At 46.1% G+C, this 15,220-nt stretch overlaps 1 protein-coding gene across 1 annotated transcript in view; it reads left to right on the forward strand.

The window, feature by feature from the left end:
• Positions 1-666: 666 nt before the first annotated feature.
• SPRED2 (sprouty related EVH1 domain containing 2) overlaps positions 667-15,220 on the forward strand; it is a 98,275-nt gene continuing 83,721 nt past the window's right edge. The window contains exon 1 of the mRNA XM_032214185.1: positions 667-1,390. Within this exon, the coding sequence (XP_032070076.1) occupies positions 1,365-1,390 (26 nt within the window). The 5' untranslated portion in view covers positions 667-1,364. The remainder of the gene's footprint in view (positions 1,391-15,220) is intronic.

Below are 15,220 nucleotides of genomic sequence, written 5' to 3' on the forward strand. Positions count from 1 at the left end.
TTTAGCCTGTTGACTTGGGATTGTGGGAGATGGAAGTTGAGGGGATACTTTGTTTTCTGGTCAAACGGTATTCTCACTAAACCTATGGCATCATAATGAAGATTACTTTTCCATTTTATCATTGCCACTGAAATACAGCATCCTAGATCAATGGGCTCCCCTTAGGAGGAAAGGAAGACAGGGACAGGGAAAGGAGATGAGAGGGGAGGGAAGGACAGACGAAGTATTGGCAAGCGTGAAGGAAACTATATCGTTGCATTACATTGCTCGGGCCTTCGGACTCCGATTTTAAACTTGAGTTAAGTAATTCTGCGTCTGTTTCTCTAGCAACGTAGGTTAAAGAGTGTGTCAGAAAGCCATGTTTTCTGATTGAAGGAAGGAAGGTGTTTCTGAGCGCATAGTTTTGCTCGACTTCTGCTCAAGAGCCACGTGGAAGGCGTTTTCTGCCATTCAAAACACGCAAACACACCCCTTCTGCACGCGCTCAAAAGCGCTTTCTCGGACTCTTGACCGCCTGTCGCGCGGGTCGCACGGACCCTGCAGCAAAGGCGGGCCTTCAACCTTCGCTTCAGCGCCGCCCCGCCAAGACGGCGAGGCCGCCGGCTGCACGGATGAAGAGCTGGAGAAGGGGCCGAAGGACTCCCGGACGCATCCCTGGGGCAAGAGATCCCAGCGGCGATTCGTGAGGCCTCGGGGCAGGAGCAGCGGAGCGCGAGGATTTTTTGTTTTGCAAAGCCCCGGACGGAGTGGCCTCCGCTTCCTTCTGCGCCTGGACGGTGGCTCCTCGCTCCCAACCATCTTGAGGGAGGGAAACTAGCTGGCGCCTTGCCTGCCTGCCTTTCTCCCTCCCCGAAAGCAGCTGGGCTGCTCGGATAACGTCATCGCTTCCGCCCAGCTTCCTCCTCCTGTTGGCGGTGGCGGCTAAGAATCCAACATGGAGTAAAAGAGACAGAGATGGGGCTCGGACGGGGCCGCCGGCTGCAGCACCATCCGGGCGCGTTGGCCGACGCGGCGCCCCGCTGCCTTCCCGCGCGCTGAGCGCCCTTCCGTCGCAGGTCTCGTCTCCCTCGCAGCCCTGCGCTTGGCAGCCAACGAGGCCTTAGCAAACTGCCTGGCTTCCTTCCTTTTCCCTCCCCATCCCTGCCCCCTTCTCTCCCCCCCCCCACTCCGCCCGCCCGCTTGCTTTCCAGCGAAGCCGAGGCGGTCTCTTTCCCCGCATCCTTCGAGCTCGATCGGCTCCCTCTCTCTCTCTCTCTCTGCCCTCGATGTGAAGCTGAGGAGGGGGGGCGTGAAAAGAAAAAGAAAAAATGAAGAGGTGCTGCCCGGCTGCCCGCGGCGGGGGATGAGTTTTTGAGAAGGAGAAAATGACCGAGGAAACCCATCCAGACGAGTAAGTGTCCGACGAGCTGAAGGGGGCAGGGGGAGGGGGAGCAGCATGCTTGTAAACATCTGGCGAGGGGAGGTGCTCGGTGTGGTCGTGGCGAGCTTTTCTCCCTATAGCCGCTTTGCCCCAGTGCCCGGGCGATCGCAAAAAGAAGTGCAAGCTTTGCGGTTATCCCACGTCTGGGTCGCCTCGCCCGGGAGCCCTCGGCTTCCCAGCGCCCCACTTCTTGCCGTTGCTCGAGAGGTTGGAGCAGGGCGTGCAAGGGCCCCAGTTCTACAAGCCTGCTGGGTTTGGAAGGGGGAATGTTAACCAAGCTCCTTTCTGGCAAAAGGGGGGCGAGAAGGCGTAGAGAAGTATTGATGGACTTTTTTCGGGATCAGTCTAAGACGGGCTTCTCCCCCCTTACTTCTCTGCGTCCCTTCTCTTCATGCTGCTCGCTCTGTAAGCTTGAAGGTCGCTATTGATGCCAGTCCCCCCCCCCCGTTTCTCTGCCCCCTTTCACTTCTCCCCTGCCTAGTTTTTTGTGTTTTTTTTTTTTGCAGCATTCACATCCGCCATTTCTTTTTTTTTTCTTGACTTGCTCTCATTTGCATACCACATTTCCATTCATAAAAAAACACCATTCGAGGCCAGGAGTCTGTTCGGACCGTGGGAGAGAGAGGGAGGGGGTGGGAGAGAGAGATCTCAGAAGGGGGGAGGGAGGGAAAAGGTTTGATCGCTGTTGCAAGGCGGCTTCGGGCTGCCAGATGGGGGGAGGGAGGCTTCGGGTCTCCTTTCTCCACCTCCCTCCCCTCCTGCACGGTGACGGCCGGGCGGGGGGTGGTGGTGAGAGCGGATCGCCACGGTGCTTGCCTGCCTGGGCCTTGGCTGACTCTGAAGCTGGCCTGGGGGAGGAGGGCAGCGATAGAATTTTAGGCACGGCCGCCTCGCTGCTTTCAGCTCATTGTTAGCCTTGCAGCCGGTCGTGACCGTCGCTTGTTGTGTGAGAGTCTAAACTGAAGAAATGGAGGTGGGCGGCCGAAGAGACAGCGGGAGAAACCATTAACGATCGTCTTCGCCCGTAAAAGTTAGTTAACTTCCAAGCAAATCCCTCTCAGCGTGCTTCCAGACTACACTTAATCTCCTTGCTTACCGCGCCTCTCCTTTGAGGCACGGCGTTCTTTAAAATTGCCTGGGTGGCGGGGTGCGGCTCCCTGGACTACTACTGGCGGTTAAAGGTGATCCGACTCGCCCGCAAGGGCTATAAGTGCCTCTCGCTGTCTGACTCGGGCGAAGCTCTTTCTGCTCCCTACGGCTGCATATGGTTGGATTCTTTTTCTGCCTTCTTTTTTTTGTGAATAAGACAGGTTCCCGTTGTTGTCACATGATCCTGACATTCATAAATCCAGTAACCTTCAGCCTTGGTTCATTCACTCGCTCGCTCGCTCGCTGGCTGCCGCTGCTGGCCTGTCCTTACCTTTCTTGCACCGTTGGCGAAACGTGGAGGGGGGGGGGAATAAGAAAACACTTCTGAAAGATTAGGAAATGGATTTTCTCTAAATAGAGCTTCTGGGCGAAAAGAAAGCATCTCTTTCGTTCTGGAAATTGGGAAGTGACTCACACTATTTTTTTTTCTTATTTTTCTAATGTAAGGGGTTGGTGGATGAAGGTTTTAAATGAACATCCGTGGAGAGGATGTAGCTGTTGCTAATTCAGTTTTGTGGAAATGGGGTGGGGGTTAGAGAGGGAAAGAACAACTCTTACATAAATGCCCTTGTCGGTTTATGGCCGAGCATGACAAAGATGGACTATTTCAGAATAGTTTAGACTGCTTCAATATTCCTTGCACCTGCAATCTGTATATAATCTGCAGCTGCCATACAGCTGTGAGCCCAACCTTGAAAACACAAAAAAGAAAATTAAAAAAATGACTGGAAACAGCAAGACCGAGTTTGCTAAGCTAAAATGCAGATTATTAGTTTGTATCTTGTTGTATGGAACATTTACGGCTCAGTATACTGCGTGAATCTGGGAAACTGGGCTAATTCAGTGAATAGTAGTTAACTGTAAGATCCAGTTTGGTGTAGTGATTAAGGCCAGGAGACTCCAGTCCCACCTTGGGCATCCAGCCAGCTGGGTGACCTTGAGCCAGTCTCTGTCTCTGGGCCCTAGAAAGGAGGCAAGGGCAAACCACTTCTGAAAAACTTTGCCAAGCAAACTGCAAAGACTACAGTACAGTAGTTGTGGCAACTGCCAGGAGACAAATGCTGATTTGAAGGCAACACACATAACACCCATACAATTAAAAGAACAATCAGTACTATATTGTGTGTGCACAACCCAAGTGAGACAAAATGGGTTCTGGCCCTGAAATGATACTGGTATTAGGCCGTGTTGTCAATAGGCTGTTAAGTGTTCACAATACTCTTAGCTGCTCCTTGGCAATTGTATTTAGGTTGCAACTTGCAGGATTTCTCAGAGAGCTTCTGGACATAGTGACTTGGGTACATGGTGCCTGGATAGGCATTAGGCATAGAATAGCTGTTTTTAGACTGGCTGTCCTAGTTTTTCTTAGAATGGGAAACTGAAAAAGCCTCATAGAAGACAACTTTAAAATCCTGGCTCTGCAGTAGCTTGGCAGCACCGTATCTTCCTCTTGTTACTTCCCTCTTTCTCTCCCCTCTCCCTACCACCAAAGTGAGAAATATGGAACAACTGGAACTATTGAGTTGAGGAAAAAAGCTCCATCTCTAATGAGCGGAAGATATAAGTTAAGAAGTGATGTCCTTGTATTTCTTGGGCGGGGATGAGCTAATGTGATATATTTTAATTTGTAGTATATTTCAGTGTTGTACTTCCATATTGTAGATTTGAAAATAAATCCCAGGGCAACAATATTTGAACCAGGGAACCTCAAAGAGGGTAATTTACACAGAATGCATCCAAAAACTGGGGCCCATGACACTTGTGGGGTTGAAGTTTGGCAAAGTTGTGGCTATTTCAGCATCACAATGCTGCTGCAGTTATGTGACTATTATTTCCAGTGCTTCCTGCAAGTTTCCCATAAGGAAGGTCCATGTGGAGACCAGCAGGAACTGGGAAATTGCTCCCATTCCCATGAATCTTTTATCAATGGTTATGCTGTTCTTCTGTTTAGGTAAGAAAATATATCTGAAATGTGAACCCAACAGAACACGGGTTGTCTAGTAGTAGTCAAATATTTTTACTTACCTTGGTGGCTTACTCTTTCACTGAAACTAGTGCTCATTGGAGTGAAGGATTCCATTTACTTGCCAATGTAGCCTAAATGCAGAGCCAAATAAAATACAGATAGTCCTCCTCGACTTACCACAGTTCATTTAGTGACTGTTACAATGGCACTGAAAAGAATGACTTAGGACCATTTTTCACAGTTACAACCTATGATCGTGTGATAAAAATTCAGATGCTTGGCAACTGGTTCATACTTATGACCATTGCTGTATACCAATGTCATGTGGTCACATTTTGCAACATTTGGACAAGCAAAGTCAATGGGAAGCCAGATTCACTTAACAACCGGGTTCCTAACTTATCAGTTGAAGAGATTCATTTAACAACTGTGGCAAGAAAGGTAGTAAAATTGGGCAACATTTACTTAACAAATGTTTCACATAAATTTTGGACTAAATTGTGGTCCTAAGTCGAGGACTACCAGTACAGAAACCTGTGAATAACACCTTCAGCAAGGTGCTTGTGTTGTACTTTATATTTTGGCAAAAGGCACAGGTTTGGGCCAAGATGACTGCAGATCTCCTTGACCCTTTTCTAGAAGGCACTTTGACACAAACCTGTTTGGCAGAGATGCAAGATGAGGATATAAACAATAGCCTAGTCATTTCCACCTATGGCAAGAACTATTTTAGTCCTGGCAGCAGGAGGTTAGGAGATTTGTCTGCTGCAAATCTCAGTTTTTAGCATTTGTTTATAATGTAGATAGAACATGCTGTAATAAAAGCATGCATATCCATCTCCCAGAAATGGTAAAATTAGGATGAGCAGATATGTATAGCAACAGAGTCATATTGACAATGCATAATGAACTATGATGCAAGAGAGCTACCGCTATCTTAACGTTGTGTGTTTTTAGTATTGTGGTTTGGGTACCATAAACATGACGACTATATTATCACCATTTCTTTTGCTTAATGTTTCAACCTCCAAGCAACCATTTTTGCCAACATTTTCCCAAGTTTCACTCTAATGATATGAGGATTTTGAGGGTTTATATTTAATACAGGTAGTCCTCAACTTACAACAGTTCAAAATTACAACGGCACTGAAAAATGTGACTTATGATCATTTTTCACACTTATGACCATTGCAGCACACCCCACCCAATCAAAATTCAGATGCTTGGCAAACGGTTCATAGTTAGGACTGTTCCTGTGTCCTGGGGGGTCATGTGATTTCCCTTTTGCGACCTTCTGACAAGCAAAGTCAGTGGGGAATCCAAATTCATTTAACAACAGTTTTACTAACTTAACAACTGCAATTGCAACTATGGCAAGAAAGGTCGGAAAATGGAGCAAATATTTCACTTAGCAACAGAAATTTGGGGCTCAATTGTCATTATTATTGATTCCTTATCATTGACTGTAGCAAACCTCTGATGCGATGCCTATATATGTTACCGGACATCATATGGTGTGACTTGGGCAGTTTCATTTACCACCCCTACATTGTAAGAATGCAAAACTTTTCCTTTTTGTGTGTTATGTCAGATATGGTTAAAGCAGAATTTGAATATTAATTCTTTAACTGCTTAGTATAGGTAGTCCTTAACTTACAACAGTTCATTTAGTGACCATTCGAAGTTACAATAGCACTGAAAAAAGTGACTTATGGCCATTTTTCACACTTACAACCACTGCAGCATCCTCATGGTCACATGATCAAAATTGAAAAACTTAGCAACTGATTCATATTTATGACGGTTGCAGTGTCCTGGGGTCATGCAATCCCATTTTGTGACCTTCTCACAAGCAAAGTCAATGGATGAACCAGATTCACTTAACAACTGTGTTACTAACTTAACAACTACAGTGATTCACTTAACAACTGTGGCAAGAAAGGTCATAAAATGGGGCAAATTCACTTAACAAATGTTTCATTTAACCATAGAAATTCTGGGCTCAATTGTGGTCGTTCCTTGAGGACTACCTGTATTACCAACATGCCACTTAAATAGTACGTGAGAAAAATGAGATTATTGGTCAGTTTTATTTTATTTTCTGAGAAAAAATATATAAATATTTTTTAAAAAACTGATTATATCATTACTGGCCAGGAAGTTACCATCTACTGCAGTAGTTCCCAATCTTTTTTTGGCCATGCCCCACCTAAGCATCTCTAAAATCCTGATGTAACATATACTGTATTTTTCAGAGTATAAGATGCACCTTTTTCCCCCAGAAAAAAGGGTGGTAATCTGGGTGCGTCTTATACACTGAATGCAGCATTTTTGGCCTCATGAAACTCTGGCCCCTTCACAAAAATGGATGTGCAGAGGGATTGGAAGGCCTGCAAAGTGCCTCTGGGGGGCAGGGAGGGCAAAAACAAGCAACCCCCCCCCAGCCCCTTGGAGCACTCTACAAGCCTCCTAAAGGCTATGCATGCCCTTTTTTGGCAAAAAAAAACCCTGGCCCGTTTTCAGGAAAAATAGGCCATTTTTTGCTCATCTCCCCCCCCCCCCACACACACACAATACCTTGCAGGCCACTCAAACTCTCTGCATGCCCCGTTTTTCACAAAAAAATGAGGCATACAGAGGGTTTGGGAGGTCTGCAGAGTGCAAAAACTTTTTTTTTAACTTACCTCTTCAAAATCTTGGTGTGTCTTATACTCCGGTGCGTCATATATCCAAATAATATGGTAATTCTTACTTTACTCAAAAAGTGAACTCTACTCATGTGGAGGAAGCCTAAAAGGCCATTAACTTGGTTTATACAAGGTTCAAACTGCCCCCATTAAAAATCAAATTACCCCCCTGTGGGGCGTAGGCCCCACATTGGGAATTACCGATCTAGAGTATGGTAATAGAGCAGTGTTTCTCAACCTTGGCAACTTGAAGATGTCTGGACTTCAACTCCCAGAATTCCCCAGCCAGCATTCGCTGGCTGGGGAATTCTGGGAGTTGAAGTCCAGACATCTTCAAGTTGCCAAGGTTGAGAAACACTGTAGTAGAGTAATACATTTTAGAGAGGAATCTCAGTTGATAGTCTCATCACAACTCAGTACAGCTTATGTACTATGTTATGTGCCATTCAGAGCTTTCTTTGGTAAAATGGACAGCTATATAAATTTGATTAACAAATAAAACTGCGTTTTGATATTTATATTTCAGCCACCTAAGCTGAACCACTGAAATGTGTCAAACATTAAAACATTTTGAAGTCAGTAACATATAACATAGATAGTACTAAAATATTCCAGTTGGAAAAATGTAGAAGTCTAACGTTAAGATCACTAAGGCAACAATGAGGAAAATATATAACAGAAGAAATGTATGCATGCCTTAGAAAGTCCTACCAAATACAGCTCAATTGTTTGCAGTTAAATGGCTATTGGAGTGCAGAATGTAAAAGTCCTTGCAATGGTTATGCAAGTTTCCTTTTAGATATTTCGGTGAGATATCTTTCATACCTTCAAATTCTGATGGTCATCCAGCATTTAATTTGGTGGTTAACATTTCATCTATCCCCTTTCCAGTGTAAAATTAAATGTCAGATTGCAATCCCACATCTTATTGCGGAGTGATACTCTCAGAGTCGGTATATTACTTCCAGGGGTGGGTTGCTAATCCCGTTCCAACCGGTTCAGTTGGAATGGGGCCGGCGGCATCCTCGTGCACGCGCGCAGTTCACGCATGCGTCTTAGCGCCTGCGCAATGCTCCAGCTGCTCGCGGAGACTCGCGCAGGCGCTGTATGTGCCATCCAGCTGCTCGCGGAGAATCACGCAGGTGCTATATGTGCCATCCAGCTGCTCGCGGAGAATCGCGCAGGCGCTGTATGTGCCATGCGCCTGCGTGGAAGCGCAGAAGCCTTCAAAGACCGGTAAGGAGCGCGGGTGGGCCCTTCGCCATTCCCGGAAGTTACTTACTTCCGGGTTCGCCGACCAACCGGTTCGCGGGGACCACTGCGAACCGGTTGAAACCCACCCCTGATTCCTTCAAAACAAGCTTGTCCTACCAACATCAGCCCTGGACGATAAAGCTAACCTTGTTTTGTGCTTTAGGGTTTAATGTAAGAAATTTTTAACAGGGGGAAAAACAAGCTGTAATATTATTACAATCTATAGTTGAAGATATAAACGAAAATTGAGTTGCAGGCAGTTAGATACTGGAGGAATTGTACCATTCAACATCATCAGTAGGATTGTATATGTGTCTCAGCAGTGTTTATGTCTAACTCTTGCCTGCTCATTCTCTTTCCCATGCAAACATACACTCAGCTAACTTACCAGGGTCCTGGTGAATATCCCCTGCCTTGGATCCTTTTTCTGTAGACTGTAAAGCTGCCCAGTGTAAGGTTTCTCTATGTGGCAAGTATGTTCTTGCCCATGGGAATTTCCTGTGTGATATGAAAGAAGCATTAAAAAAATGGGAGATACTATAAAGATATGTTATTATTAAATAGATTTATAATGATGTAACAGATAGTTGGCATACCTATGAATTTAATTCTTAGAATACATGTCTAAAATGAAGGAATTATAAGAGTAAACTGAATATATGATTTACAATGATTTACAATGATAACAATGTACTCATGTATGCTGAGTTGATAATTGCTGATTTTATACACAATTGAAAGCGGTGATGCACAATTGTTTGTGACCAAACGACACATGTAATTGATGATATTTTTATGTTATATGTATGTTTGTTTTTGTTTGTTTAAAAATAAAAAAACTTTTATATAAAAAAATGGGAGAGTTTGTAGAATGTATCTGAATTCATACAGTTTTGGTCTTGAAACTTGCTATATATGTATGCTACTTTGAGCTGCTTGGAAGAAAACCAAGATGATATATGTAGGCCTTCCTTTGTGGGACAACGCATGTATGCACATTTTTGGCTGAGGTCCACTGTAAAAAAAGTGTTTGCTTCTCCTGCCTGTGGTGCATAGAAGCTTTTCTAGGCTCTGAAATCTGGTCTCTGATGGAATGTTTAATGTTCTGCACACAACTATTGTTTTTAATGAGTAACACCTGCACCTAATAGCTTTTGAGTTACTTTCTGTTGGAGAAAATGGCAACACCGTTGCTAAATTGCTGGGGGGAAGGTTTTTGTTAAAGGGCATTTGGGAAAATTTTTTATTAAATCTGATGCTTTTAGAATTCCTTTCTCTCTTTACTGGTATTAGATTTGCATCAAGTAACCCAAATCACCTTAAATTAATTGCAAATCTTGAACATGAGAACATAAGCCATTCCCAGCTTGGAGCCCACCTGATATATTAAATGATTGCTTCAGGCCAACATGGATGTTAGGTTGATAAAAACTCTAATTGAGCACCTCAGGAGTCTCCAGAGGAAGGGTGTCTGTCTGTGTGTGTGTGTGCGTGCGCGCGCGCGTGCGCGCACTCGTGTTCCAGTATAACTCTGGAACACTTCGAGCAATTTCAACCAAACTTGCTACACATATAACTGGAAAAAATATTGTGGAAATAAGACACCCCTAAAACCCCTCGGAGTGTGTGTTCTGTTAAGATACAGCCTGTTGTGCCTTAAAATGGCTTCTACTATACTGCCGTAAAATGGCTTTACTGTACAGCGCAGTAAAGTTGCCATGGTAGCATCTTCACAGTACTCTACGAGGGGGCTCCCTTTTGTAATCCAACATTAGACATTACATTTGGTCTGGGCATTTTCCCCCTATAAATAAATACCTGGGCAATGCTGGGTTATCAACTAGTTGTGAATAAAAGGCAACTAATGTAATGACAGATATCTCAGTGCTTTTTGAGTCATGTCGACTCCTGGACACGTTCTTTTGGTTTCTTGGATTTTGGAAGTGGTCTGGTTTGCTACTGCCCACTTCCTATGGCTGAGAGAGAGGGACTGGATCGGGGTTAACCAACTGGCTTTATGGCTAAGGCAGGTCTAGACATCACAGCCTTTTGGCTTCTACCTTGCTGTTTTAACCACCTCAACACCGAAATGAAGGATGGACGAATGGATTTGTACCAAGGAGACTTTTTTGGTCTGCAGGCTTTATCCTTTATCTTTTGCAATTCTCATATTCTCTACTTCTTTTGGCTTCTTACTAAGCAAATTGTGGGATACCCTTGAGTATGCAAGATATACATATAAGCACTTATAAATATTAGCACATACCCTCTCCTTACTAAAGTTTTTTCCCCATCTTGCAACTGTAAGCTGATTAATATCTCATATATGAATATTGGCCATGGTAGTTATACTGGTTTCAATAAATTTTAGTTTGCATATTGTGAGGTTCCTCTTTGGGACATCAACTTTCCTAGTCTCAGCTATGGTGTTACATTATATAATACAAGCAGTTAGGAGAACCAAGCTCCCTTGCCTATATCACTTAAATCATAATTAGGCTAATGTCTCTGATTTTGGCTTTGCTGATAAACAAGGGAGAAACGAGGAAGGAAATTGCTCTAAAGAACAGAATTATGAAAAAAAATGTTCTAAGGCCCACTTTTGATTTGTAATCCATAGCGACAGGAAGCCAGCCAGAAAAGCCAGCTACTGTCCACATAAGAACTGTGATGGCACAGTGGTTAGAATGCAGTAATCAGGCTAATTCTGCTGACTGCCAGCAGCTCGACAATTTGAATCTCACCAGGCTCAAGGTTGACTCAGCCTTCCATCCTTCTGAGGTGGGTAAAATGAAGATCCAGATTGTTGAGGGACAATATGCTGACTCTGTACACCGCTTAGAGAGGGCTGTAAAGCACAGTGAAGTGGTATATAAGTCTAAGTGCTATTACTATCCTAACAAAACTATTTAGTAAACCTAAGTGAAGAGAATTATAGGCTAAAGGGAGTGTTTCCACTTGATGCTCACTTGACCAGAAGCAGAGCATGGGATGAACTTGTCTAAAAGTAGAGAAAATAAGCAATAACAATTTACATAAAAAGGTAAATGTCAGAAACTTCTACCCAAACATACTTGACTTGCTTAGAGTATAATGGAATTCGGCTGTGCCTCAGAAAGTGAGTGGGGGAAAAAAAGCTTTTCATTATGAATCCTTTAATGGACTCCCAATCTCACATGTGAAAAACAGATGTTTGAGTTGAAGATATGCTGCTTATATAAAGGGACTTGTTTGGGAATCCTAGTTAGTTATTGTATTGTGTAGAATGTACCTGAGAAGCAATGTAATCATGAAATTTAGTGAGAATAATTGCCTGTTACTCTTTATAAGTTTGTAAATGTTATGTTGTTGCTGATCTATGAGAGATCTAGATATTAGCTGTCTTATTAAACTGTATATTACAATCTATGTTCACAAATTATGCTTTTCCAGGGCACTGCTCAGGACAGTCCAAGCAAGGGTTAAATACAGCCAAACTGCCCAGAACGGAATTGAAACTTTAAGCCACGCCTCTGGTGCTGATGATCTTCAGATTTTTTCAATTCAGCTAGTCCAGTGGACGCGCTTAGAGTTTCTCTTCATTCTGAAAGTTTTTGCTTGGACTCTCTTGAGCTAATTGTGAGTACTGGTCACAGACCTTCTATTCCTGCAGGCGCTGGGAGCATTTAACACTCGCGCTTATTACCAATTGCCTGACTTAGGTGCTACGATCTCCTGCGTCTCTCTTGAGCATTTCAGGCGTCTGCGGAGGGCTTTGCAAGGTGGTGAGTGGAAGCAATCCCTTTCATCATCCACAGTATTCTACATGGCTGATCAGGTGCCAGAGGACCCTAGCTAAGTAGGGGGATCATCCAGGGATTTCTCCAGGCAGGCCAGCATGGCTGCCCAGGAGGCCATCAGGGGATCAAAGCCATACTCTAGGCCGGGGCCTAGGCAGGGAGCGGGCCCAGACAAGGATGCATTGCGTCGCCAGAAGTCCCTTGAAAAACAATTCTCCAAGGCCCAGCACCAGGCACAGACCTCCCATTCGGTGTCTCCTGAGAAGCCCTCTATGGAGGTTCCACCGGCTCAGTCAAGGCCTGTTTCGGATACTGAGGAGGAGGAACGGGAGTTTTCACCCATGGCAGTTTCTCCGGGGCCTCCAATGGCAGAACAGGCTGACCTTTTCGCTTGTCCTTCGGATCTGGAGGAGGCTCCGGGCCCGGGGCCCTTGGCTCCTCAACAACCACCTCCCAGATCCGACCCCAGGGTTCGCCCCAGGGAAGATCTAGGGCCTGACCTGTCAGTTGAGATGCAGGAGGTTATTAATAGAGCCATTTCCCACGGCATTGAAGCGGGCATGATGCATTCGGGCAAACGTACCCGCAAAACTAAGCACCTCCAGCCCCAGGCGTTTGCCGGGGCCGCATCTCCTCCACTTATATCTCATTCCCTCCATTCCTCTTTGTGTTCCGAGGATTGGGAGGAGGGGGAGTACATTCTTCCTGAGGCTGAGTTCTCTGGAGAGGAAGGTGCCACCACTGAAAAGCCCACGTCGTTGGGACTCTTTAAATTGGCCAATTTCAAAACCATTTTGGATAAGGCTAAGTTAGCATGGTGTCTACCCCCGCCCCGGTTCAAGCTACTGCTGATCTGGAGGATTTATCTGGCGATCTATTTGAGGAGCCTGTTTCGGCTCAGGAAATCATGCCTGTTCCCAAACTTTTTCTTAATTTGGTTCAGAAGCAGTGGGCTCAACCAGCCACTATGGCTACCCCCAGTAACAATGATAAGAGGCTGTACATGTGGATGCTAGTCTGAAGGATGTACTTAAGCTGCCCCCCATCGATCCTCCTGTGGTGGTGCTTACCTTGACCTCCGTGCTCCCGCCTGACCTTCTGGAGGGTCTCAAGGCTGAGGATGAAAAGTCTGAAAATGCCTGCCACAAGACACATCAGGCAGCTGCATGGGCGATTAAGACATCCGCCTCTGCCTCCTTTCTCTCCAGGGCCGCTATTGACAGCTATTGGCCAAAGTTCCAGTTAGAGACACCAAGTTGCGCCAGGACATTAATAAGATCATGGCGGCCACAGAGTACACCGCGGATGCCACCCTAAGTGCAGCTAAGTTTGCCTCTCGGGCCCTGGCTTCTAATGTTACCACTAGGCGTCTCTTGTGGCTGAGGCACTGGAACGTTGACATGCGTTTCAAGTGGAAGTTGGTGTCTGCTCCCTTCAAGGGTGACAAGCTTTTCGGGGAGGTCCTGGATCCAGTCCTAGTTGAAACAAGGACAAAAAGAAAGTGATGCCGTCGGTTACCAAGAAATCTGACAAGAAGGGTTTTTACTCCTACAGGAGGCAGCCCTTTTGGAACATGGAGTCTTCCTCCGGCTCCACTCAGTCGCAGAGGCCTTTTAACCAACAGTCAGATAGGCCCCAGGATCGCCAGTCTTTCTGGGACAGTGGTTGCCAGCAGCACTATTCCCGTTGCCCCTTTCCAGGGGGCTCTGGTTCCCGCCCCTTCAGGAGGTATAAGTGACTGTCGCTGGTCAGCTCCCATTGGAGGGCAGCTCCAGTTGTTTCACACCCAGTCTTGCAAATGATCCGGCTGGGACTCATCTTGGAGTTCCTCTCCCCTGCCCCTCATCACATCATCAGGTGCCCCGTTCCCTCATGCCCAGTCAAACGGTCCCTCATGGAGCAGGACGTCAGGCACCTCAGGGATATCAGGGCCATAGAGCCAGTTCCAGCAGGACAGGAAGGATCAGGGTTTTACTCCATCCTGTTCCTGGTTACCAAAAGCTCTGGGGGGTGGAGGGGGATCCTAGATCTAAAGAGGTTGAACCATCACATCACCTATCGGAGGTTCAAGATGCAGTCCCTCCAATGTATTCTGGGCTGCATCAGGCCGGGAGACATCTTAACCTCCATAGATCTCAAAGAGGCCTACCTCCACGTTCCCATCTGCAAAGCCCACTGCAGGTACCTGAGGTTCACCTACATAGGTCAGCACTACCAATACCGAGCCCTGCTGTTCGGCCTGTCATCAACCCCCAGGACATTCATGAAGATCCTCACGGCAGTGGCAGCTTTCCTCAGATCCCATCTGGTGCGGCTGCACTGTTACCTGGACGATGTCCTCCTTCAGTAGTCATCGCACCAGCAAGCGGTCCAAGACCTGCAATACATGATGCAGGTACTTCAAGACCACAGTTTCTCCATCAACTTGGAAAAGAGCCACCTTTATCCGACGACCAGGCTGCAACACCTAGGGGCTGTCATCGACACCGTCGCCTGCCAGGTCTTCCTGTCACTGGAGAGGGTGGCAAGCCTCAGGGAGAAGGTCGCACAGGTGCAGCGATCCTCCCAAGCCAAGGTCGTTCAGCTGTCACAGCCCCTAGGCAAGATGATCTCATGCCTGTCCATCGTGCCATGGGCACGACTTCATTCTCGCCCTCTCCAGTGGTTCCTGTTCCCTTACTAAAGGGCCAATGAGAGCAGTTCACCAAGGTTCATCCCAGTTTCCATGAAGGTACGTCATTTGCTCAGGTGGTGGATGTCTCTAGCCCTGACAAAGGGGTCCCCATTCAAGGAGCTGACCCAGCTCACCATCACGACGGATGCCAGCCTGTACGGTTGGGGGGCCCATTTCTGCAATCAGATTGCTCAAGGCAGGTGGTCCTCAGCCGAGGCATCGCACAGCATAAACTGACTGGAACTGAGAGTGGTCCGGTTAGCCCTGATTCACTTTCAGGTTGGCATTCAG

The sequence above is a fragment of the Thamnophis elegans genome, chromosome 3 (assembly GCF_009769535.1).
Source record: "Thamnophis elegans isolate rThaEle1 chromosome 3, rThaEle1.pri, whole genome shotgun sequence".
NCBI classification, from domain to species: domain Eukaryota; kingdom Metazoa; phylum Chordata; class Lepidosauria; order Squamata; family Colubridae; genus Thamnophis; species Thamnophis elegans.